Here is a 24,053-nt window from a genome sequence, read left to right on the forward strand (position 1 = left end):
GTGAGTGTTACAGAGGCATCAGACTTCCTGGCAGTGAGGGTGGTATCACCAGGCTCCTTTCCCAGAACTACCCATAGCGTCTCAGCATCAGGTCACCAAAGCTTTGAACTGTGTTAATTCCACGTTTTTATCTTTTTTGTTAAATTACTCCTAATTTAGACTCACCATAAATATATAATGGCTCTTTCTCACCAGTGACTCTGAATTTATGTAAATTTAATATTTAATCTTCAGTCAATATCAAGTACAAAAAAGGATATAGTGCTGATATTGTCGATCTGTTTTCTCTATTTATGCAAACACATTTTATGATTCTGAAGAAGTCATATTTTATTCTTTAATTTTTTTACAGTAAATTGTTCATAGATGATGTTCAATAATATTTGTTGATCCAAATAAATTTAAAAATGCAGTTTTCAGTTTCAAATCAGCTAAAGAGAACTGGTTTTATTTCATTGGCTAATTATCTGTGTATTTTGGAGAAAACTCTAAAAAAAAAAAAAAACTGCTTCTTGAGAGGCAATCCACCCATTCAGTGGATCTCTCCCCTTAAGAATTCAAGGTCATCATGCTCCTTTCTGCAGATACCTAGTGAAATCTGCAGTCAAATAAAATAATAACTGTCCAAACCTCTGTTTCTTTATCTGGAATTAAGTAAAATTCCTAGAGGGGTGCGAAACCTATTTACTAAATCATCTGTATGAGAATCTCTTGCTACTGCTATATACAAAGAAAAGCTTATAAAGACCTACCCCAAAGTGTTAACAGTGGTTATCTCTGGGCAAAAAAATGCAACAGATTTATTCCTTATACATTTCGGTGCTTGCTGAATTTTTCTGTTGTGCAATGCGTATATATTACCTTTTCAATTGGAAAAAAAAAACAGTAAAGCACTTTTAAAAAAATACATTTCTATTTTTTAATTTAGAAAAATCAAATAAGTATTATGATAAAAAATTATCTTTAATGAGAAAATAGATAATAACTGTATATATAAAACATATATCATTGTATACACATTACACATTATTACATAACCTACCATTCAACAATATATAATAAATATTTCCTGCGTCAATACAGTAATTTTATACCAGCTTTTTTATGTGTTTATTTATTGTAAGGATGTTTCTAACTTTCTGAATCATTAACATATAATAACTTTGCTTTTATTTAGCTAAAACTTTATGGTTATATACATTTATTTAGGATACATTATTATAATTATGCACTTAAGAATTTTTAAGTTAATTGTACCAAAACTTATCTCACTAAAATGATATTTGAGAATGCCCATTCTTCACCTCCCCACTTTTTTGACAAGATGGTGTATTACAGTTTTTGTTTTTGTTTTTTACTAATTTCCTATATAAAAATGCATCTTATTGATATATCAATGCATTTAATGATTATTAGTGGAGTTGACCACTAATCCACAAATTGATCATTTGTATTTTTTTACTGTACAATTGCTTTTACCCAGTTTTCTATGAGAAATAGTGTAGAAGTGATACAAAAATAAATATATTGAAACTCTCTAGAGCGAAACCTAGAGATGTGTACTTAAGAATCCAATTTAAATCGACTGCTTTGAATATCACACAAAAAATTGCATGCTATTAATTTGGGTAAAATTTCATAAATTTAAAAGAACAAGAGAATACTTTAAGATAAACAGATTTCTTGAATTACTCAGTCCTATAATTCCTAAGAAAGACACCCAGTGCTTAGTGTATAGAACTAGGAACAAGACCAAATCTTACTCCACATCTCTGCCTTTCATTATTTAATTTTGAGTAGTTTCATAAACTCTGCACCCTGTAAACTTAATAGTAATCTTATAGAAAAACATATGGATGTGCCCTTCTGTACCAAAGTTATTATAAGGTAAATTAAAGGTAAAGAAACAAACAAAAATTCTTAAAATGAAAAAAAAAACTTCATAAGAGGCAAGCTGAAAGTCATTTGCAAAAGAGAAGGTGGACTTTCAACTTTTCCTGATAAAAGCGTGTTAGATTGAGATTTTTGAGTGTGTGGCTCTTTCTGAACACTAAATTGTGGATACGTTACTCATCATCTGGATCCCTGAAGCCTGTACACACACAAATACAGGATCTCGGAAAGTACAGAGCCTGAAATAATCTCTGTAGGTCACTCTAAACTGAGAGCAGAACTGTGCACAGTAAGTGCTCATAAATTATCCATCAGTGATTTTAATTAGAATAACCAAATGCCATTAAAATAACTGAAATAACTGAATATAGTAACTTTTTATTTCTCTAATTTGTCCACTTGGAAAATTTTTTTTATTTTCATTCAGTTCCTTAGAAATGATGTTACGTGCGTGTATGTGTATATGTATGGAGATACACATATATATGTGTGTATGTGTGTATAGTACTTGATTCAGTCACCTCCAGAACACAATGTTTGTGAAAATCTGGAAGCTATTAAATACAGGATATAATTGAATTATATACAGTATATAATCGAATTTTTATATATATGTTACAATATTTAGATGAGATAATGAGCCTCCATTTCTCATTATGTGCTAAGAATTCTACAAGACTATACATAGAAATGTAGACATATGGATATAAACAGAAGTATAAAGTATCTATATGACACTAGACTATATACACACACAATCTTGAATAACTCTATGTATATAAAATAGTATAATCTAGAATGCTCACAATAGCCCTTCAAGTATGGTTCCATCCTTATGTTACTAAATCTCAAGTTAAATAATTAAATAGTTGGATTGGCCATATGGCAAGCAAGTGACAGAGCTAGAATTTTTCATTGTAGAACCTGTATGCGAAGTGTTCTAAAATGGTATGTTGACATAATTATTTCTGTGAACATCAATGAAACAACTTAAACAAAATATATGTGCTTATATGTGTAATGAAGCAGTTGAATTTAAGTGAACATTTGACCATTCATGTGACACCACACCATACGTCATGACTGTAGGAATAAACTTAGAAATAACAGTGGCTGAGTCCTCAGAAGAGAGCCTAAAGTTTAGTGCATATAGAAAAGTGGACTTATCTCAGAATTTAACAGTTCAAACAAGAAGAAACAAATTCAATCTCACTCCCAGAATTAAAAGTAATAGAAAATTATATTAAAATAGTTTGTCTACAGAGAGCTATTTGAAGTGGCAGAAGTATTAAAACTTACATGAGTCATTACTCAGCTGTTGTATAAGATTTGCTAAGAGAATTGGAATTTGTCCAGTCTTTTTATTTTGTAAGTTCCACATGCATACCCTGAGGTATAATGATGATATGAGAAATAGGTTCTTCTTAGACAACTTGCGGTACTCCTTGTACTTTATATACTATTTAAAAGGAGGTAGAGGTGAAAATTTTGTATTGATGAGTAATTTTGTCCCAGTGGGGCCATTGCTAACAAGCCCTTTCATACTATAGACTAACAAATATCATTTTTATCTAGTGATTCACACTTCTAAAAATCATGTTTCCACCCTATCTATAGATTAGTTGTTTTAATGGCCTATTATAACTGGTATATAATTCACTTTCTATGAAAATGTATCCACAAACAAAATATCTGAGTGTTTCCTAGGGTTGTAATTAGACTCTAATAAAGCAACTTTCACTCTCTGCAGGTCCAATTCAGTTCCATTAATGTCTTCTGAGAAATAAATATTGTTTCAAGACATATTCTACTTATTGTAATGAAAAGTGTAGCAAAATTACAGTATTGCAAAATGATAAACCACTTAGGCAAGACAAAATAGCTCTTAATTTTTCTTCACTTCCCATTTAAACATAATTCAGAAATGTGTGAAAATAGAGTATCTACTACATGCAAAACCACAGAACAAGAACTTAAAAAATGTGTAAGACAAAAGTGCTTATCTGTAAGTAGCCTCTCATTGTCTACACACATACCAGTATGATGAAGGAGAAAAGCTTCAACCAGAACCTGGATAAGCAGAAGCTCTTCATCTACAGCATGACAAGCAATGAGCACTTGGGATGTACTGCCAAGAGCTAGGGGGTAGGAGTCTCTGAGATGCTGCTTTCTCAGAATTACCTGCTCCCATCCAGGTGATGCCTCAGTAAATGTTCTACTTGGGAGATGAGACTCTCGACTTTCACCTTTGTTGTCCACAAAGAAGAAAGCAATAAAAGAATGTTAGTGATGTATGTATCAGTGGCAACAAAAGAGCACATTCTGAGCCATCACCCAGCCCAACAGGGAGCAGTACTTCCTGGACTGGTAGCAAGAGGGAAGAAAGAGTTTTTATGTCTTGCTCTTCTGTTTAGCCTTCTGTGGGCCTTCTGTTTAGCCTTCTGTGGGTCTTCTGTTTAGCCTTCTGTGGGTCTTCTGTTTAGTCGTCTTATTCACAATGTGAGCTATGCTTCAGATTCCGAAAGATGAGGTTCCATAACATCATGACCAGCTTCCTAGTCCAGGACATAGGGTTTTTCCCAAACCAGTGACTGCAATGGACACACATTCACTATGTCTGATTCAAGTTTCTATAAAGGATTCATTACAGACCTTAATACTTTTCTAAAACTATGTTAGATGAACAGAATGATTTCATAATCTGTCCTCATGAAGTACTTTTTGAACAGAAAGGCCCAGTTTATAAATGCATGTCAGTTTCCTTCTACTTTATTTGAAGCATGCATGAGTGTGGATGACCCTGATTTGGGTGTTTCCAAAGGAAACTCTTATATTCTTATGAAAATAAGCAGAATAATTGGGTTGAAACCTAAGGATAATGTGTGTTTTAAAGGAAGAACACAAGACAACTCTAATCATTTTTACTTACCAAGGAGTTATAGACTTAAAACAGTTTCCACATTGTGGGCAAAAACTGCACATGGGGTATCTCTAGCAGTCATTGCTGTCCAGGAAATCTTTGATCATACTACTAACACCAAGAAGGAAGTGAAAGTATAGTACAGGGACCTATTAAGTTAAAAATCACAGTGAATGCGTAGCATGAGTATGATACCTCCACAGAGCAGATGTGTGTGGTCCATCGTCCTTGCATCAGCTGAACCTGACCCTCTAGAATGAGACCACCTTGGAGGAAGTTGGGCTAGTATATAATACTGCAGTGACATTGTAATATGCTTCTGGATCAGCATGTTCAGTGATCTCCATAGTAACTGCCTTTGAGTTTGCTGCCCTTTAAACCAGTGTTCAGATACCATATGAGGGCCCAGTAAATACCTGATTCAGAACACGTATGATGGGGGTCTTGTTTTATTTTTATATGGTCTTACTGCCAAGTGTCTATAAAGCTTCATCTGTGTTACATAAATATTTTATGGATTTAAAAGTGGTTAACTGTCATATTTTGATATCAACACAGTTTTAGAGATAAAATGACAAAATGGTACCTGACCAAATCCAGTGATTTTATAAAGCCTCAGGAAATGTGGTGTGTAAAGTCCTTTAAGTTGTGTATGTAAGGAGGAAAAAAGAAAATAAAGGTGAATTTGAAAACTATTCCCTTAAATTTTTATAAAATTATTTTTACATGCTAAATTAGTCTTTGGATCTCTTTGATGTAAAATGTGTGGGGAAAAAAAAATACTAATGGGATTTTTTTTCAGTCCTAGAACTAAATCTTATAAATTACTTGCAGTATTTTAGATCATAAAGGAAACAGAAATTTTAGTTTAGCCAGTACTAATAGACACCTATATTTTATAAAATTAATTTCATACAATTTATTTTTATTGAAGTATTGTTGATCTACAATATTGTATAAGTTACAGGTGTACAATATAGTGATTCATAATGTTTAAAGGTTATACTCTATTTATAGTTATAAAATATTGACTACATTACTTGTATTGTACAATATATCCTTGTAGCTTGTTTCATACATAATAGTTTGTACCTCTTAATCTCCTACCCTTATATTTCCCTTTTCCCTCCCCTTTCCACTCTGATGACCACTAGTTTGTTCTCTGTGTCTATGAGTCTGCTTCTTTTTTGTTATATTCACTAGTTTGTTTAGATTCCACAGATAAGTGATTTCATATAGCATTTGTCTTTCTCTGTCTGACTTATTTCATTTAGCATAATACCCTCAAAGTCCATCCATGTTGCAAATGGCAAAATTTTATTCTTTTCTATGACTGAGTAGTATTCCATTGTATATACATTCATATCTTCTCCATCCATTCATCTGTTGATGAACATTTAGATTGTTTCCATATGTTGGCAATTGTAAATAATGCTGCTATGAACATTGGAATGCATGTATCTTTTCAAATTAGTGTTTTGGGTTTTTTGGATATATACCCAGGAGTTTAATTGCTTGGTCATACAGTAGTTCTATTTGTGGTTTTTTGAGAAACCTCCTTACTGTTTTCCACAGTGGCTACACCAGTTTACATTCCCACCAGCAGAGTATGAGAGTTCCCTTTTCTCCACGTCCTTGCCAACATTTGTTATTTGTGTACTCTTTTATAATAGCCATGCTGACAGGTGTGAGAAGATATCTCATTGTGCTTTTGATTTGCATTTCCCTGATGATTAGCAATGTTGAGCATCTTTTCATGTGCCTGTTGGCCATCTGCATGGAGAACTGTCTATTCAGGTCTTCTGCAAAATTTTTAAATTGGATTCTTTGTTTTTTTGATGTTGGGTTGTATGAGCTGTTTATTTATTTTGAATATTAACCAGTTAAATAGATGTATTTTGTTATGTGTTAATTACACAACAATAAAGTTATTTTAAAAATCTAAAAGGTCAAAATAAATGTATTTTACTCTAACATCAATGTTCTTTTTTTAAAAAAGAATCTAAAGATATCTTAATGATTTGACACACAGTGCATAACTATCAGGACCTCAAGTAATCATAGATAATGTTGAAACAAATCTGCTGACCAAGATTAACTGTCTATTTATAAAATATTAGGTGTGCATTAGAACATGCCATCCATAACAGTGTTTTCTTTTGGTGGTCATATATCACACTGATCAGGATATGATTTCTCTTGAAACTGGAACTAAACCTTAATTGAATCTGATTATTTAGGTCTAGTTGGAGATTAACTGCAGAAGACATCTTTTTAGTACTTACAGGTTAAATGAAAAATAATTTAAATCTTCACGACTGTTTAATGCTTAGCTGCTTTATATGTGATTTTGCTTGTCTCCTTGTTCTGATTTCCAGAATATGCAAAAGGTATCATTCTTAACAAAGAAGTCTCCAAGGGGTGGCCAGTGTAGATTATTTTCATGATTCTTGTTCTGTCCAAAACAGAGAATAGGAAAATTTCACCCAAGGGATTCCTTCCGGTGGTGAATATATGTCAGGCTGAGGGAGACTTCTTCCATAGATGCTGTCTCTGCTCAGCAGTGGGTGTTATCTCAAGCATCTATCAGAAGAGAAGAGTAAAATTAATTTGGTCCTAGAGAAAAACTTGTGTATAGTAAGTTATCTCATATTTTCTATGACTCTCTTCTTTGAAATAATTTTTAAAATATTTATGTGTTTCTGTTTCATGCATGCCCACTATGCTTGGAGTTGAGTATGACTTATTTAGCTTCTAACCTTTAAAGAGATAATTCATGGCTTTTCTCCTCCTATTCTATTTGTACTGGAACTTCTGTGGTCTCCTTTAACAACAGTGTACACACCACCATGATGTCGTGCCTCAGAGATGCTCCCAGGTCTTCTTTGGGAGATCACAGGTCTTCAACCATTATCACACCTACTTTATCATTAGCATCTCCCAGCTGTCCTGCTAAATGATTCTTGCCATTTAAGAAGATAAAGTATTGTGTATCAGAGAGAGTACTGCATACTAAGGTAACATTTAGCATAGTGATAGAAGTAAAAAAATAGTTACATATCCACTGAGAAGTGATATAAAACTCAATTACTATAGGATTGGTAGGGCTTAGTAGGATTAAAACTCATAACCTGAGAAAAAAGGCAGCTTTAGGTAGAGAAAGGAAGGTAGGCTATCTCTCTGTATACCTCACCCAGTGTGTATCTCAGGCAATCTATTAAATTATCTGAGTCCAAGTTTCTCTCTGTAAAATTATAAATGTTGATAATCTCACAGTTTTAGATTACTTTTATTAAAAAATTAATAATACGACACTACATCTAGACCAGGATGAAAAACGTGTAGCTATATTTTAATACTCCAAAAAGACTAACTCAATTTGTCCCCTTTTTCTAATTTTTCAATGTCACTAATTCCAAAGTTAGCAGTCCTCATTTTGTGAAGATTCACCCTGAGTTACAGGATTCCACAGGTGCTTTAAAAAAATGTGGCTGTTAACTAAGATTGTTGCCAGTAAGATTTAGAAACTGTAGAGCTTGAAGTTGCATTTTAATGAATAAAGAAATAACTATTTATTAAACATGCACTGAGTACCAGGAAAATTTCAGTGCTGTCTGTATGTTTTCTGGCTTGAAGACAAGTCTGTTAGATTGAGTGCTCTCTCTATACAGATGAGGAAATGGAAACAGAAATTAATTTAACTCAAGCTCACAAGTAATAGTGTTAGAGTTCAGACCAGATTTGACTAATTTAAAAGTCCACAGTTATTCTACTAATTATCCCAAATATTTGATTAATATTAATCAAGTAATGTTGTCTACCAATATTGTGAAATAGTAACACCTTCAAAACTGATTTTAAAAGCACTGTGATTTCTTACTGGAAATTGTTCCCCAGCAATGTGCATTTTCATCTTTTAGTAAATTCTCTCAAACACAGTTGAAATTCTGCTTTTGCTATTACCTGTCTTCTAGGTCTTTTATTTCAATAGGCACCAAACTAATTATAGAAAACTAATACTGGAAGGTATATCTTGACAAAAATTAAATTTCAGGGTAAAGGTCAAATTGCTTGAATTCCTCAGGGGACATAATTCTATTTGGTGTAATATCAGGATATTTTCTTTAGAAGTTAAAAAATCTCTATTATGGAGCATATATTTATTTGTAACTTGTGAGACTATTATCACATGTTCCTGTTTTCACAGCATATGAGTGACTTTCCTAATTTCTTTGAGAAATTCTTCTTTCTTTCCATCCTTTATGCTTCTGAGTTCTCAGTATAAGGGGAGGGGAAACTACTGCTCAGGAGGAGGTAGTGGTTTTCCTTGTTTACCTGCTCTCCTTGGCACCACTCTTGAGATTTCAAAGGACAAAAGAAGCTGCAACACCCAATAAGTATTTTTTTCTAAAGCTTAGGGAAATAAGTAAAGGGGAAAGAGAGAGCTGCAATTATCATTCCCCAATTCAGCTTGAGAGGAATTCTCCATTTACTTAAGGATAAATACAGGCAATATGGTTATTATATTTAGATGTGACTAACTGGTGATCTCTGAAGTTTTAACTTCAAGTTCAGTTAATACTAACAGTCAGAGAAATACTTTGCTTATACGTATTTGTAGCTTATTCTCATCTATGAAAAGATGTATTTTTTAAACTTTTATGGTAATATTTCAAAACCTAGGAATTTCCTAGCATCTACAGGTATAACTGAAGGTAAATATTTTCAATCGATAAGCTTGAGTTATAAGGAGCTTCCATTCAGAGTTCATCAAGTCAGAATGAGTATGAGTGACCTTCGCCTTTGGTTAGTCTTTTTCTCAAAAATAACTCTCTACTGATGCTTGTTTGTTTATTTAAATAGTTTTAGTTTACTAAGTGAATTCCATTTGCTGGTGATTGTAACCAATGATAAATTATGTTTTTGCTCTATATAGCTTCTCTCCCAAAGATTGTTCCAATATATGTGTATATATATATATTTTTTTATGTTCCAATATATATTTTAGAGTAATAAGCTAAACATTTAATTTTATGATGTTTTATGGAAGAGGTTCAACTGAGGCTTCAAGAAATCATTATGCTTAATAGAGAGAAAATGTAATTTTGTGCCATGTCCTTTGTTCTGGATTTCAATATCTGTTTACCACCATTCTCCTAAGTAGATGACTTAAATTTTAGTTATTAACTTATAATAGTTGTTGTTGGTACCCCACCCACATACTTTTCGCTAGCTTAGTAAGCTGAAGCTAGTTTCTAGGTGACACAATCTATTCTTAGCTTTTTCTTTTTGCTGTTGGCCTTCCTCCTTGTGAGAGTACCCTCTCAATTAATCATTTATAAGAATCCTATTCTGGAAAGCCAGTTTTAGACATTTTACTTCTCTTTGGGGCATAATGACGTAAGTATTATGCCAATATCTGTCTTCCCAATTAACTTATCACTTTCAGATATAGATGCTAAGTTTCAGTGAAATTTATACTTCATTGAGATAGAATTTCAACTGAATTTTAAAAAGTTAAGTACCCTTTCCCATCCCACTAACTGCCAGTCTGTCCTTCTCTCTAGGTTATTTTAGAGGGCACGCTGAATAAAATGGCTGAAGGAAATCTGTCTGTAGTGTCAGAATTTGTGCTTCTGGGACTTTGCTGGTCATGGGATATGCAGGTCTTACTCCTATTGATATTTTTTACACTTTACCTGCTCATTGTATCTGGAAATATTGCCATCATGGTCTTAATCATTATTGACACCCATCTGCATTCCCCCATGTACTTCTTGTTAGCCAACCTGTCCTTTGTTGATATATGGCTTTGTTCAGTCACCACCCCTAAGATGATTACAGACTTTGTCAGGGAGAACAAGACTATTTCCTTTGGAGGCTGCATGTGCCAGGTCCTCTTTGTGCATTTATTTGGAGGAGGTGAGATGGTGCTATTGGTGGTAATGGCCTACGACCGCTACGTGGCCATCTGCAAGCCACTCCACTATTCAACCATTATGAACCTGCAAAAGTGCATTGGGCTCGTGGCAACTTCCTGGACCATTGGCTTTGTGCATGCCATGAGTCAAATGTTTGTGATTATGCGACTGCCTTTCTGTGGCCCCAGGGAAATTGACAGCTTCTTCTGTGATATACCACTGGTAATCAAGCTTGCCTGCATAGATTCCTATAACTTGGGAATATTAATGAATGCTGACAGTGGGGTTCCCGCCATGACCTGCTTTATACTGTTGCTAATATCCTACACATATATTCTTCTCACTGTTCATCAAAGCTCTAAAACTGGTGCGTCCAGGGCCCTCTCTACCTGCACTGCCCACATCACAGTGGTGGTGCTCTTCTTTGGGCCCTGCATCTTCATCTATGTGTGGCCACTCAGCATCACCTGGGTGGACAAATTTCTTGCTGTGTTTTACTCTGTCTTTACACCTCTTTTAAATCCAGCCATTTATACCCTGAGAAATAAAGAGATTAGAAATGCTATAAGGAGATTCAGAAGCTACTACGTGCATTCCAAGGGAGATATGTAATGCCCAAAAACCTCCCTGTAAGCACTTCAGATTGGCAATATTTTGACCTTATAAAAGAGGTTGGGAATTCTAGGCACTCAGTTTATATCTACATGTTATGCGTGTCTCCAAGTGCAGGAATAGGGTTAATAAAATTCAAGGAATTTGAACATTTAGTACTGAACCAGTAGAGTACCATGAAATAGTTCCCTAAAATTCAAACACTAGTAATCCTTCTTTGTGAGGGGATTATCTAATCAGTCTTCCTATGCTTTTAACCACGTTAAATGAGAAGCTGAAACTCATTCAACCAAGCCATACATCCATCCTGATGGGTAGCATCTTAATAAACTTCTCTTGAATTTTCTCCTAACTCCATTTGGAACATGTTTCTGTAACACTGATGCCTTCCCTCAAACCTTTCACTTAAGGTGTATACCTAAGGGCCCTGTATAATGTGATTTCTCTCTGCTAGCCATATCTCGTACCACCCTCCTCCTCATCATTTCAGTTTCCCCAGGCTATGAATGAAAAAAAATTCTGATATACAATCCTATATAGCACATTTGCAGAGAATATTTATTTATTTATTTATTTATTTATTTATTTATGGGAATGGGTTCTTTAAAATGACACCAAAACACTATTATCAAAAGAAAAAATTAGGTAAATTGTACTTCATCAATACTAAGATCTTATGTGTGTCAAAAGATACAATTAAGAGTGTAAAGATGAAACCTACAGGTGAGAGAAAATATTTGTAAATCATGTATCTGATAAGGGTCTTGCAGTGGGTTGAATGATGGCCCTCAAAAAGATAGTTCTATATCCTAACTCCTGAAACTGTTAATGAAATTTTATTTGGAAAAAAGAGTCTTTGCAAATGTAATAAGAATCTTGAGATAAGATCGTCCTGGAGAACTTGGATAATAACAAGTGTCCTAAAAAGAGACGGGAGAAGATGAGAATACAGAGGAGAGGCCATGTGGAGATGAAGGTAGAGGTTGGAGTTATGTAGACACAAACCAGGAAACACCTGGAGCCACCAGAACCTGTAAGTGACAAAGAAGGATTCTCCCGTAGAACCTTAGGAGGGAGCTTAGCCCTGCCAGCACATTGATTTCAGACTTCTAGCCTCCAAAACTGCGAGAGAATAAATCAACTGATGAATGGATCAACAAATATGGTATATTGCTACAATGGAATACTGTTCCACCATTAAAAGGATGAAATTCTGATGCAAACAACAGTATGGATGTACCTTGAAAACATTATGCTGAGTGAAAGAAGCCATACACACAAAAGGCCACATAATATAAGATTCCATTTATATGAAATGTCCAAAATAATCAGATTCATAGAGATAGAAAATGGATTAGTGTTTGCCCGGAGATGGAAGAAGGGATTTGAGATTGACAACTGACAGGTACAAAGTTTCTTTTGGATGATGACATTTCAAAGGAGCAATAGTCGACTCTGTCAGAAACCTTTGATCATGCAATATGTAGATTTAAAAATATACATACTCTAATACACAAAAAGTATATTCAGTATGTTCCCAATTGTGCAAAATAAATAAATATATTTCAAAGACCAAAAGAAATGTCAGCTTAAAACAGTAGTTAGATTTATTTTTCTTAGTAGTAGGAAAATTGGGTGATTTTTTTTTCTGTTTTTCTCTTTTGTATTTTCTAAATGTTAAAAATTCACTCATTTATACCAACTCTCTTCATTTGATACAGTTTAATAGAAAGGGAAAATATAGGCATCAGTCAAAGGATTGTATTTGATAGAAAGGTCAATATATTAACTCCACAAGGAGGAGGTCTCAAAAAAGTGGGGAAACATGCACAGGTAACTGGCGAGACTAACAATAGCAACAACATGTACAAGTTGATTGTACAATTAACATATTTATTGATGCAGAGCCTCATCATTAGCAGAGATTAGGAGGTTTATAGTTTTCTGTTTTACCAATTGACAGGGTAAAAGAAAGAGAAAGAGAAGAGACATGAGAATGAAAAAGAATTCCCAGTATGTCAAGATTTCAGTATAAAAGCTATAGTTATACATTGTTGAAATAATTACCAATTGACAATATTTATTAGAATTTAAAATGTACAGATCATATGGATGGTCAACAGGAACATGAAAGGATGTTCAGTATCACTAATTATCAGAGAAATGCAAATCAAAACTACAATGAGGTATCACTTCACATCAGTCAGAATTTCCGTCCTTAAAAAGTCCACAAACATTAAATGCTGGAGAGGGTGTGGAGGAAAGGGAACCCTCCTACACTGTTGATGGGAATGTAATTTGGTGCAACCACTGTGGAGAACAGTATGGAGATTCCTTTAAAAAACTAAAAACAGACTTACTAAAATATGATCCAGCAACCCCAATCCTGGGCACATATCTGGAGAAAATTCTAATTTGAAAAGATGCATGCACTCCATTGTTCATAGCAGTAACTATTTAAAATAGCCAAGACATGAAAACAACTTAAATGTCCATCGATAGGTGATTGAATAAAGAAGTTGTGATGTGTGTACATAATGGAATACTACTCAACCATAAGAAAGAATGAAATAATTCCATTTGCAGCAACATGGCTGGACCTAGAGATCATCATACTAAGTGAAGTAAGTCAGACAGAGAAAGACAAATATCATATGACATCACTTATATGTGGAATCTAAAAATATGATACAAATAAACTTACTTATAAAACAGAAATAGACTCACAGACATAGAAAACAAACTTATGGTTACCAAAGGGGAAAGAGGGAAGGAAGAATAAATTAAGAGTTTGGAATTAGCAGATACAAATTATTATATATGAAATAGATAAAAAAAAAACAAGATTCTACTGTGTAGCACAGGGAACTATATTTAATATCTTATAATAACCTATAATGAAAAAGAATATGTATGCGTAACTGAATCATTATGCTTGTACACCAGAAACCAAGACTACATTGTATATCAACTATACATCAATTAAAAAATGTACAAATCTATTTATAAATATGCTTACACAAGAGCAAATTTGAGGTATATGCACATCTATATTTATATAACACATATATATTTGCACATACATATACACATATATGCATATAGTAGAATATGATTGACAGATGTCAATCGATAGAGAAGGTATTAATCACATTATAGTACATATATACAGTGGAATACAATGAAGCTATAATTAAGTAAATAGTTTTACATATACAGATCTGGAAAGATTTTCAATTTAAGTGAAAACAAGAAAGTTCATGAAAATAATACACCTGCCATTATGGAAAAACAGTATTGAGGTTCACAAAAAATTAAAAATATAACTATATTATAATGTAGCAATCCCACTTCTTGTTATATATGCAAAGGAAATAAAATCAGTGTCTTGAAAAAATACCTGCTTTTTCACGTTCATTGGAGCATTATTCACATTAACCAAAATATGGAAACAACCTAAATGTCTCATGGATGAATAGATGAAGAAAATGTCTCACACACACACACACACACACACACACACACACACACACTATTCAGCCTGAAAAAAAAAAAAGAGAAGAAATCTGGCCATTTGAAAAAAAAAGCCGTATCTCTAGGAATAAACCTAGAGATAAGTGAAATAGTGAAATAAACCAGTCATAGAAAGAAAAATACCATAAAAATACCTTACGGTATTATACATGAGAAATCTGAAACAGTCAAATTAATGGATGCAAAGAGTAGAATTACAGTTCCCAGGGGCTGGAGGGAGGGTGAAATGGGGAGATATTTGTCAAAAGGGACAAAGTTTTACTTACCAAGGTAAATAAATTCTGGAAGTCTAATATACGAGCAAATTGACTTTCAAGTATTTTATACTTGAAATTTGCTGAGAGAGTAAATATTAACTATTAAATTAAGCCATTCTGATGGGTGTAAGGTGATACCTCATTGTGGTTTTGATTTGCATTTCTGTGATGATTGGGGATATTGAGCATCTTTTCATCTGTCTGTTGGCCACCTGTCTGTCTTCTTTGGAAGAAGTCTTTAGATCCTCTGTCCTTTTTTAAAATTTTTCAAATTAATTTTTAAAGTTTTTTTTCTTAAATTAATTGATTTTTTGCTATTGAATTGTATGAGTTTTAAAAAATGTATTTTAGATATTAACCCCTTGTCAGATATAAGACTTGGAATTATTTTTTTCCCAGTCAGTAGTTTGTTTTTTTACTTTGTTAATTGTTTCCTTTGATTGTACAGAAGCTCTTTCATTTGATGTAGTTCCACTTGTTTATTTTTGCTTTTGGAGTCAGATACAAAAAATCATCGCCAAGACCAATGTCAAATTGATTATCAGCTGTGATTTTTTTCTAGAAGTTTTATGGTTTCATGTCTTATATTCAAGTCTTTAGTACATTTTGAGTTAGTTTTTGTGTATGGTGTAAGAATGGTGTAGTTTAGTTTTTTCACATGGCTGTCCAGTTTTACCAACACCATTTATTGAAGAAACTGTCCTTTCACCAATGTATATTCTAGCCTACTTTGTCCTAAATTGGTTGGCCATACATGCATGGGTTTATTTCTGGGCTCCGTATCCTGTTCCAGTCTGTCTTTGTGCCAGTATCATACTCATACAGTTTGTACAATAGTTTGCAAAACTTTTGTCACTGATATTCAGTAGAAATATAAACAAAGTAATTATAAAGCTAAAACTATAGCAAAGATAAATATGGTTAGAGAATACATAATTGTATGTAAGTTTCTTTACTACAAATATTTAACAAAGATCATGCATTATATTTATCACTTTAAACAAATAAAGTAATTTTTTAAAACAAAGATATTCACAACAAAAAGGTAAAGTCCATGTTTCCTCAAGTTTCTGCCTACTCAATTCAACAATTGTGGTCTTGAGAGAGACAGTGAGAAAGCAGCCTAGAACTTACATACCGGGTCTTCAGTTTATGCATTGCTGATTTCACCTCTTTGTTTCTCAAAGTGTAGATAATGGGGTTCAGTATGGGCGTGAAAACCGTAGAGAACACAGAAAGGACTTTATTAACTGGGAAATTGCTGAAAGGCCAGGCATAGATGAAGATACAGGGCCCAAAAAAGAGGATCACAACAATGATGTGGGCAGTCAGAGTGTTGCGGGCCTTGGCCATGCCCACAGAGGAGTGACGTCGCACAGTGACCAGGATGACTGTGTAGGAGATCAGCAAGAGCAAGAATGAAATCACCCCCATGAGGCCACTGTCCAAAAGCATCAACACTTCAGGGATATAAGTATCAGTACAGGCAAGTTTGATGACCAAAGTAAGGTCACAGTAATAACTGTCCACTATGTTTGGACCACAGAAGGGCAGATTTACAGTGAAAGCTAACTGGCTTAGCGAGTGCATGACCCCAGTCACCCAAGAGCCTACTACTAGACATGTACATTTGCACAAGTTCATGATGGTTGCATAATGGAGAGGTTTGCATATGGCTACATACCTGTCATATGCCATGGCTACAAGGAGCAACATCTCACCACCAGCAAAGACATGGAGCAAAAATATCTGTGCCATGCAGCCCGCAAAGGAGATGGTCTTGGGTTCATGAAGGAAATCATGCATCATCTTGGGGGTTGCATAAGTGGCCAGAAACACATCAAGAACAGAAAGATTACTGAGCATGATGTACATGGGTGTGTGCAGGGCAGGTTCCGAGACCACTGTGAGGACAATGAGGAGGTTGCCCAGAACAATGGTGATGTACAGGAAATTAAACAACACAAAGAAGAAATACTGGAGCTCCCAGGAACTGGAGAGTCCCAGCAGCACAAACTCAGCCACTCTAGAATTATTTCCTTGGTCCATTAAGTACCTACAAAGAGAAACTTAAATCAATTACTATCAAGAGCAAGAAAAGTAGACCCCAATCCTGAAGGGTTCTTCTCAACATTAATTGAAAATGCTCTAGAATTACTCTTATTAGGAAATGTTTTGTCTATAATTTTGACAGATAGATTTTTCTGTCAGTCATCCTTACTAAGAAGGATAGCTATGAGACCTCCTCTGCTCAGTTTTTCAGAAGAAAAACCTCAAAGTGAAATTTAAAATCAGCTCAGATATAATAGAAACTGATCCCTAAACCATTTTCTATCATACACAAAGTAAAATTTTATGCATCAGACTAACATGGATGTAAATAATTTGTAGTTGAAGAAAAGGAATTTGAACAAAATTGTAAGTCCAAGTATCACAAGCCATTGCTCCAAGTTTCTTTCTCTAGTTAAAGGTCTCATTAACATTTGTCAAAGACAAAATCCAGGGCAAGTAGATCAAGCAAGTGACTGACACAAAATGAAAAAGAAAAGTACCTGATTTAATTAAATATAGATTTCAAGAAAGTTGAAGCAAGTTTTGGCTTCTTTCAAATTAAATGCTCCTACAAGAGCTCTGCATCAGATGTGTAACTATAATAAATACTGACTTAGGCAAACCACCTCTTCTTCTCAGCGCTCTGTTTCACCTTTTCCCCACTTTATTATCTCTCCATTTTGTTCAGGACTAGGGAATGAGCTGGGACTATGGGATAGATGCCCCATGGTGATTCTTTGTCATTAGAAGTTTGCTGGTTCGCTGAATAGGGAAAATGGCATAAGTCCGGAGAGCCAAATCCCTTTCACCTTCCCCCATTCCCCTAAACTCCTCCCGTGTGTCTTACCTGTACTGATTACAGGCACTGTGTTTCTAATAGATTTAGGGAAATTTCGACATGTGAGAATTTCTGAAATATTTTAGGAAGAATTGAATTGAATCTTTAATGATATTCCCACCTTAGTAGGAAAATGGAAAAACTTGGCAGAGAACATCTGATCCCACACTGTAAGAATGTATAATGAATTTCTCTTTTAATCTTAACTGTTAAATATCACTAATAGAGTAGCCAATGTAATATATTTATATACTTAGTATAAATCCTACTTAATTATGATGTGTTATTTGAGAATATCATTACCTGGGTTTGATGTACTCATTTTTTTTATGTAGGATTTTTGCGCATAGATTTATAAGTGAAACTGGCCTGTAGTATTTTGAAGTTGTGTTATCCACATCCAGTTTTGGTATTGAGACAATAATAAACTCATAAAATGAGCTGGAGTATTCAGAAAAGTTCTTTTAATTTCTTTATTCTTTAAAGGTTTGGATGACTTTGTGCATAAACTTGAATGTGTCCTGTGACTTTTATAGGTTAATATCTTTAACCTCTTTTTCAATGTATTTTATAGTTATTGGTGACTTCATTTTTCTTCCTGTACTTAAGCAAACTTGGTAATTTATGCTTTCTCAGGAAATTAACAATTCATCTGGTTGAATCTGTCAAGTCTTGTGCTTTTTCATAACATTCTTTAATTGTTTAATCTCTTCACATGCAAATTTATGTCCATTTTTCTGATCTCCAGTGATTACTTGTATAGTTCCTCTTTTATTGTGTTCAGTACTGGTTCTTTCTTTGTCTAAGTATTATATTTTGGTTTTACTGATACCTGCACTAGTTTATTTGTTTTTATTTCAAAAACTTCTGTTTTAAAGGTAGAACTACACTGAAACATCATCTCTCATATATTATAATGGTAAAAATTCAAAATTCCACAACACACTCTTGACAAGCTAGGAGGCACTCTCATATACTACAAATGGGAATGCAAAATGCAACCATTATTATAGAAGTGCAGTTAGCGGTGTGTAGAATATTAAATATACTCTTGCACTTAGCAATTTTACTTGAAGAATAGGAAAAAAAACAACAATTAGACATATGCTGATAAGTGTTGAAGCTGGGTAATAAACGCATGGAGCGGGGCATGTGGGCATTTTCTCATCTTTTGAATATTTCTTCTGCTTTTAACTGTATGTATACCTTCTTTATATTGTATAGCTTATTTTGTTGTCCTATCACAAGTTTCTCGAGTCAAATTCCCGGTTAAGTTGAAATCATTTTATAACAATATATTACTAGAGTCCTTCATCATATGATCAGTGAATGTGAATTATTTTCTAATTATTAAACTAGAAGTTAGTAATACATTGGATACATGATAATATAGTTCCTGACTTCACAGATTATGTATTCTAAGGCAGAAAGCTGATATCTTGAGTAATTAAAGTAAAACTGTACTTGTTTTACCATAGAAGAATTGGAAGTGGTATGAGTATATTGTGGAAGGTTTTAATCTTACATTAAAAAATTATGAAGAGTTTCAGCTGATACTTAAAAGATGAGTCAGAGTTAGCCAGGTTAGTGGATGTTTATTTATGTTTCTAGATAGAGACATTTTTAAATCGGGAGGAAAAAAAAATACTGTATGTAAAGAGGTTAACATTTAGTGATGGTATAAAATTGAAGAACTATAAGAAATGTAATGTGGCTTAAATCTACAGTATATGGGATTTATCTAGATAAGAAATATTACATAATTTCTGAATTTCTCCTAAAAATGGTAAAAAGCCATTGGAGGAAAAGCATTGTGTGTATTAAAGGGAGTGGCATGATAAGACACACCCGGAACAGACAGAAATCAAATCACAAACTTGTAGATGTAAATTCTACCACATCAATCGTTTACACTAAATTCAAATTAACTGAACACTCCAAACAAAGTGATTATCAGAGTAGATGAACAGAAGACCTGCTTTTATGCTGTCAACAGGAGACACACTTTAGATTCCACATTCAGCTTTTCTTCTCAGCCATCAGTCTTGCTCAGCAACCTCAGATTCACACCAGCTTGGGAAGCAACAACCTACCTTCCATAGTTCTCTCCACTAATTCTCATTATTGTGTGAAGTCTAATCTTTATAGTTAATCCCTTAATCCATGTCACTCTTTATGGTTCATCTACACTCATCGTATGCTGACTGATACATGTGCTATATTCAAAAGCAAAATTGTCTAAAAACTCCCCTTCTTCTAGTATCCTCACTGGTTTTAGTATTGAGCTTAAGCTGATTCATTGAGAAAGTCAGAGAAAATTTCATTATTTTCTGCTCTTATCTTTATAATTTTTCATTCTTTTACTCTTTTATTCTTCTTTAGATATTTTTCCCCTGATTTCTCATATAGGACCCCAAGCTTACTAATTTTTCTATATTTTAACTTGGTATTTGGGACTAAAAATGTTATTCAGAAGTTTTGATATGTAGTCTATTTTAATTCTTCAGTTCTAAATGTTTTTATCCTTGCCATTATGTTTTTTTTAACTCATGACTTACTCATAAAGCTTTTATTTTTCTTATTTCCAAAGGTTCAGGATTCTATTTTTGAGGGGGGAGAGGGGGTTTGGAAAGGGAAAAGAAAAAAAGGCGGTGGGGGGAAGCTTCAAAAAATACAAAAAGTAGGCATTTTTATTAATGTTTATGTTACCACTGTTTTGTTCTTGCTGGCAGGTGATTTACAGAAAAGATGGAGGCATTGCTGTATGAATCGGAGGTGTTGACAAGTGCTCATATTCAAAGAAAGAAGGTAACGTTTTCTTACTAAAGCATGCATTTTTCAGGACTGAGAATGCGATCGAGTTAGAGCATTAATCTGAATCAATGAAAGTTTATTTCATCGTGAAACATTTTTATTCCAAATAAACTAGGAAATGAGCTGTCAGTTCAAGAATCAAAATTTGTAATGTGAGCAGAATGCCTTACCTCATTGGTGAGAAATCACCATCCCCTCGTCCACAGATAAAGGAGCAGTGATCTGGTTCAGGGAGAGCCCTGAGTCTATGTAAATGGGTTTTCACCCCCTTTCTTTTTGGGGGTGTGTGCTTTACTAATGAGATTTAGGTAGAACAGGTGCACAGAAAGGCTAGCCTCTACCTGCCTTATAGTTCACAATATAATCACATATTTTCTTTCTTTTACTGTACAGTAAGGAAAAGCCATGTAATCTCTTTGCGCCATGATTATTTTAGTTGCTTCAGTTCAGACTTCTTTTTCTTCATGTGTGAAAGCCAGTGAGAAATGAGAGATGGGGACAGCAGATTCAAAAGGACTCTGGGATCCAGGTAGAAACTCTATTTGACAAGGAAGCAGTACAGCTGTAAAAGTTGTATGGCCTCCCTTTTAAAACTTGGATAACTTAAATAGGTATATTGATGATAACCCAATTATATGTTATTCTTGAAGAACCTTCCTATGTAGGTAGATTTAAGATTCTTAAAGAAAATTGAGAAATTTAAATGTCTTAAACATCTCTCAGATGCAATGGAATCCTATCTAATTGGCTTAGACAGACCACTGAGATAAACACCAGGATGGGGTCTTAATGCCTCCCTTCAAAAATTCAAAAGATCAGTCCCAAACTTCTAATTTATAATGTTCTAGAGTGAATAAAGAAAAGTTCAGGTTTTTCAAGCTCTAGATTGCTTACAAAAAGAGTTATATTTAAATTTAAGATACTGGAGGAAATAAAGAGATAGCCAAGGAATTTACAGCAAAACTGATTTCCAAGTTTAAGGAACCAGAAAAATTGTTGTCAACATGCAAGAATTCAGAGAATAGGATCCTCAAGAGGCCTTCCTGAGGACTAGAGTAGAGAGGAAGCCTCAGACAACAAAAATGACTAAAGACATTGACTACAGGCTGTGGCACTGAACACTAGCTGATGTCATTCCAAAAACAGAGACAGCAATATTTCAGGGTTCTCCGGATAAAAGAGCACAACCCCATCTATACTCGTCTTGCAGATGGTATCCAACCGCATATGATCCAGTCAGTCTCTTTATTTGTGATTTGCAGAAAATGTAGAGGACAGAGGTACATGTTGAACTGTACTCTATGCATGCAACCCGCACGTTCCAGACTGAGGGAGATGCCGCAGGGTAAATAGTTCTTCAAAGGATAAATTGTTCAGAAATGGAAGGGATAGTGGGAAGGAGACTTGTAGGTTAATAGAAAAGGAAACACAGTGGACCAGATGAAATTTGAATGTCTTAGGATGTATACTTGGGTATACATGTATGCATATAAATGTAAAGAAATGCAGAAAATTTATTACTGGAAAAGTTGGGGTAGTGGTTAATTTGGGGAGGAGAGAGAGTTGTGTTTGAAATGGACAAATGTGAGAACTTCAGGGGTGTCTGGCAAGGTTCTGTTTTGTGACCTGAGATGTGGTTATTTATAATAGTGTTTGCCTTCTGTTTCATTAAACTATACATTTTGTGTATTTTTCTTTACTTGGTTTTACTTTATAATACAAGGCTACAGTGATAAAAAAAAGAATATCATTATAGTAGATATTACTGATTGACTCAGCCTCCAATCCACCCTCCTCTAGGATGTTTTCTGTTGCATAAAAAACTTGAAATCTGTAAACTGCTTTTTATAGCCAAAGTTTTCTATGCAAATTAGTTTCCACCAATTAGGTGCACCAACAGGAGCTTTAGAAGGCAGAGGTGAGGCAGAGGGCAGTATGGGTGTAATCGCTCCTGGTGAGCAAGGTGATGAGATGCAGGGAGAAGTGACTGCGGCAGCCGGACCTGCATCCTAGTGACTCTGCACTAGCTGCACGGGTGTTGAAGAGAGTGAGGCAATGGCAGTAGCATTGAGGCTTTTTGACCTTAAAATCTCACTACTGGGGTCTCTTCTGGAACCCAGCAACTCCAGTAGTGGCCCCCAAGTCTTACTTCTCTAGCTCTTCCAGTGATTTCCTGAGCATCAAACACACTGTGTTAAATCTGCCTAATATCTTCAGTGTTTTCTCTTTTCTTCACTGAAGGCCGTCTGATGTAATTATGCTGACAAGATGAAAAAGTAGCAATAGATGCAGAATTATGTAGAAACAAATTCCTAGTTTAAGTGCACTTTCTAGCACTAGTATTTTCAGTCTAAGATACACTTTCTCCTTTAAATTTGCTTTGGTGAGTGGAAAAGGGGAAAATTAAGCTTTTATTGATGGCTTCAGAAAATTAGCAGAATTACAAGGCAAAAAACAAAGGTAGGCAAATTAATAGTAGGCTGGCAATTAGTAGTTATAAAAAGGCTACTAAGGAAAGGAAAAAAACCTGGAACCTCTAGGGCTAAACATTTCTTTAATAACAGTAAATTGTAAAGAGATAGTTAAATATAAATTGGTATACATCTTCTCCCTATCTTGGCAGTGTAAATTACGGGACTAAAATATAAAAATACAAACACAATATTTTAGTACATGCTAGATGTTGGGATGCATGAATGTATGTGTGTATATATATATATGTATTTAATGAAAAAAATCAGAAAGAAAAAGATAAAATGTCAATTGAAATATACCACCAACCATACAGACAGAGTATATCAACCCATGATCCACGTCACAGTTTCAATCTTATTGGGATGTTGGTCCTTCTAACTACTGCATAAGTTACGTGTATTTACCTCATGGTGTAACTAATAGCATTAAAAATAATTCACAACAACAAAAAATAGCCTAATCTTTATAAAATTAACCATTGTAACAGAAGCATATAAATTGAAAGACTGTCAAATTGCTCAGTGGATTTTATTGGACTGAGAGTGCATGCAAGAAGTTTACATGAATTAGGTTTCCATGGCTGTTTTTTTGTTCCTGGCTTTCAATCTGGATACATGCATCCAGAGGTCACCATGCAAAATAATAATAGTGAAGACGCAGGGAGAGAAGACGGTTATTTCAGCTTTCTCATCAATTTTGCTTTAACTGTTTTGTCTAAAAGTTCATTTGAGAAGCAA

At 34.2% G+C, this 24,053-nt stretch overlaps 2 protein-coding genes and 1 long non-coding RNA gene across 4 annotated transcripts in view; 2 read left to right on the forward strand and 1 right to left on the reverse strand.

Annotated features, from left to right (window-relative positions):
- The window catches only part of LOC140696851 (uncharacterized), a 513,284-nt gene that overhangs the window by 312,223 nt on the left and 177,008 nt on the right, over positions 1-24,053 (forward strand). For both annotated transcript variants that reach the window (XR_012073425.1, XR_012073426.1), the window contains exon 3: positions 20,760-20,835. This is a non-coding gene — a long non-coding RNA (uncharacterized lncRNA). The remainder of the gene's footprint in view (positions 1-20,759; positions 20,836-24,053) is intronic.
- On the forward strand, positions 10,405-11,346 carry LOC102536961 (olfactory receptor 4F4-like). Its single transcript, XM_006218113.3, has one exon. It carries the CDS (start codon positions 10,408-10,410, stop codon positions 11,344-11,346), a length of 939 nt encoding a protein of 312 aa, XP_006218175.2. The 5' UTR covers positions 10,405-10,407.
- On the reverse strand, positions 16,221-17,186 carry LOC102525267 (olfactory receptor 4K15-like). The gene has a single exon (XM_006218145.3). It carries the CDS (start codon positions 17,184-17,186, stop codon positions 16,221-16,223), a length of 966 nt encoding a protein of 321 aa, XP_006218207.2.

The sequence above is a fragment of the Vicugna pacos genome, chromosome 6 (genome assembly GCF_048564905.1).
Source record: "Vicugna pacos chromosome 6, VicPac4, whole genome shotgun sequence".
Lineage (NCBI taxonomy): Eukaryota > Metazoa > Chordata > Mammalia > Artiodactyla > Camelidae > Vicugna > Vicugna pacos.

Coding starts and splice junctions, on each gene's coding strand:
- LOC102536961 (XM_006218113.3), top strand. CDS start 10,408: ATGGCTGAAGGAAATCTGTCTGTAGTGTCAGAATTTGTGCTTCTGGGA.
- LOC102525267 (XM_006218145.3), bottom strand. CDS start 17,186: ATGGACCAAGGAAATAATTCTAGAGTGGCTGAGTTTGTGCTGCTGGGA.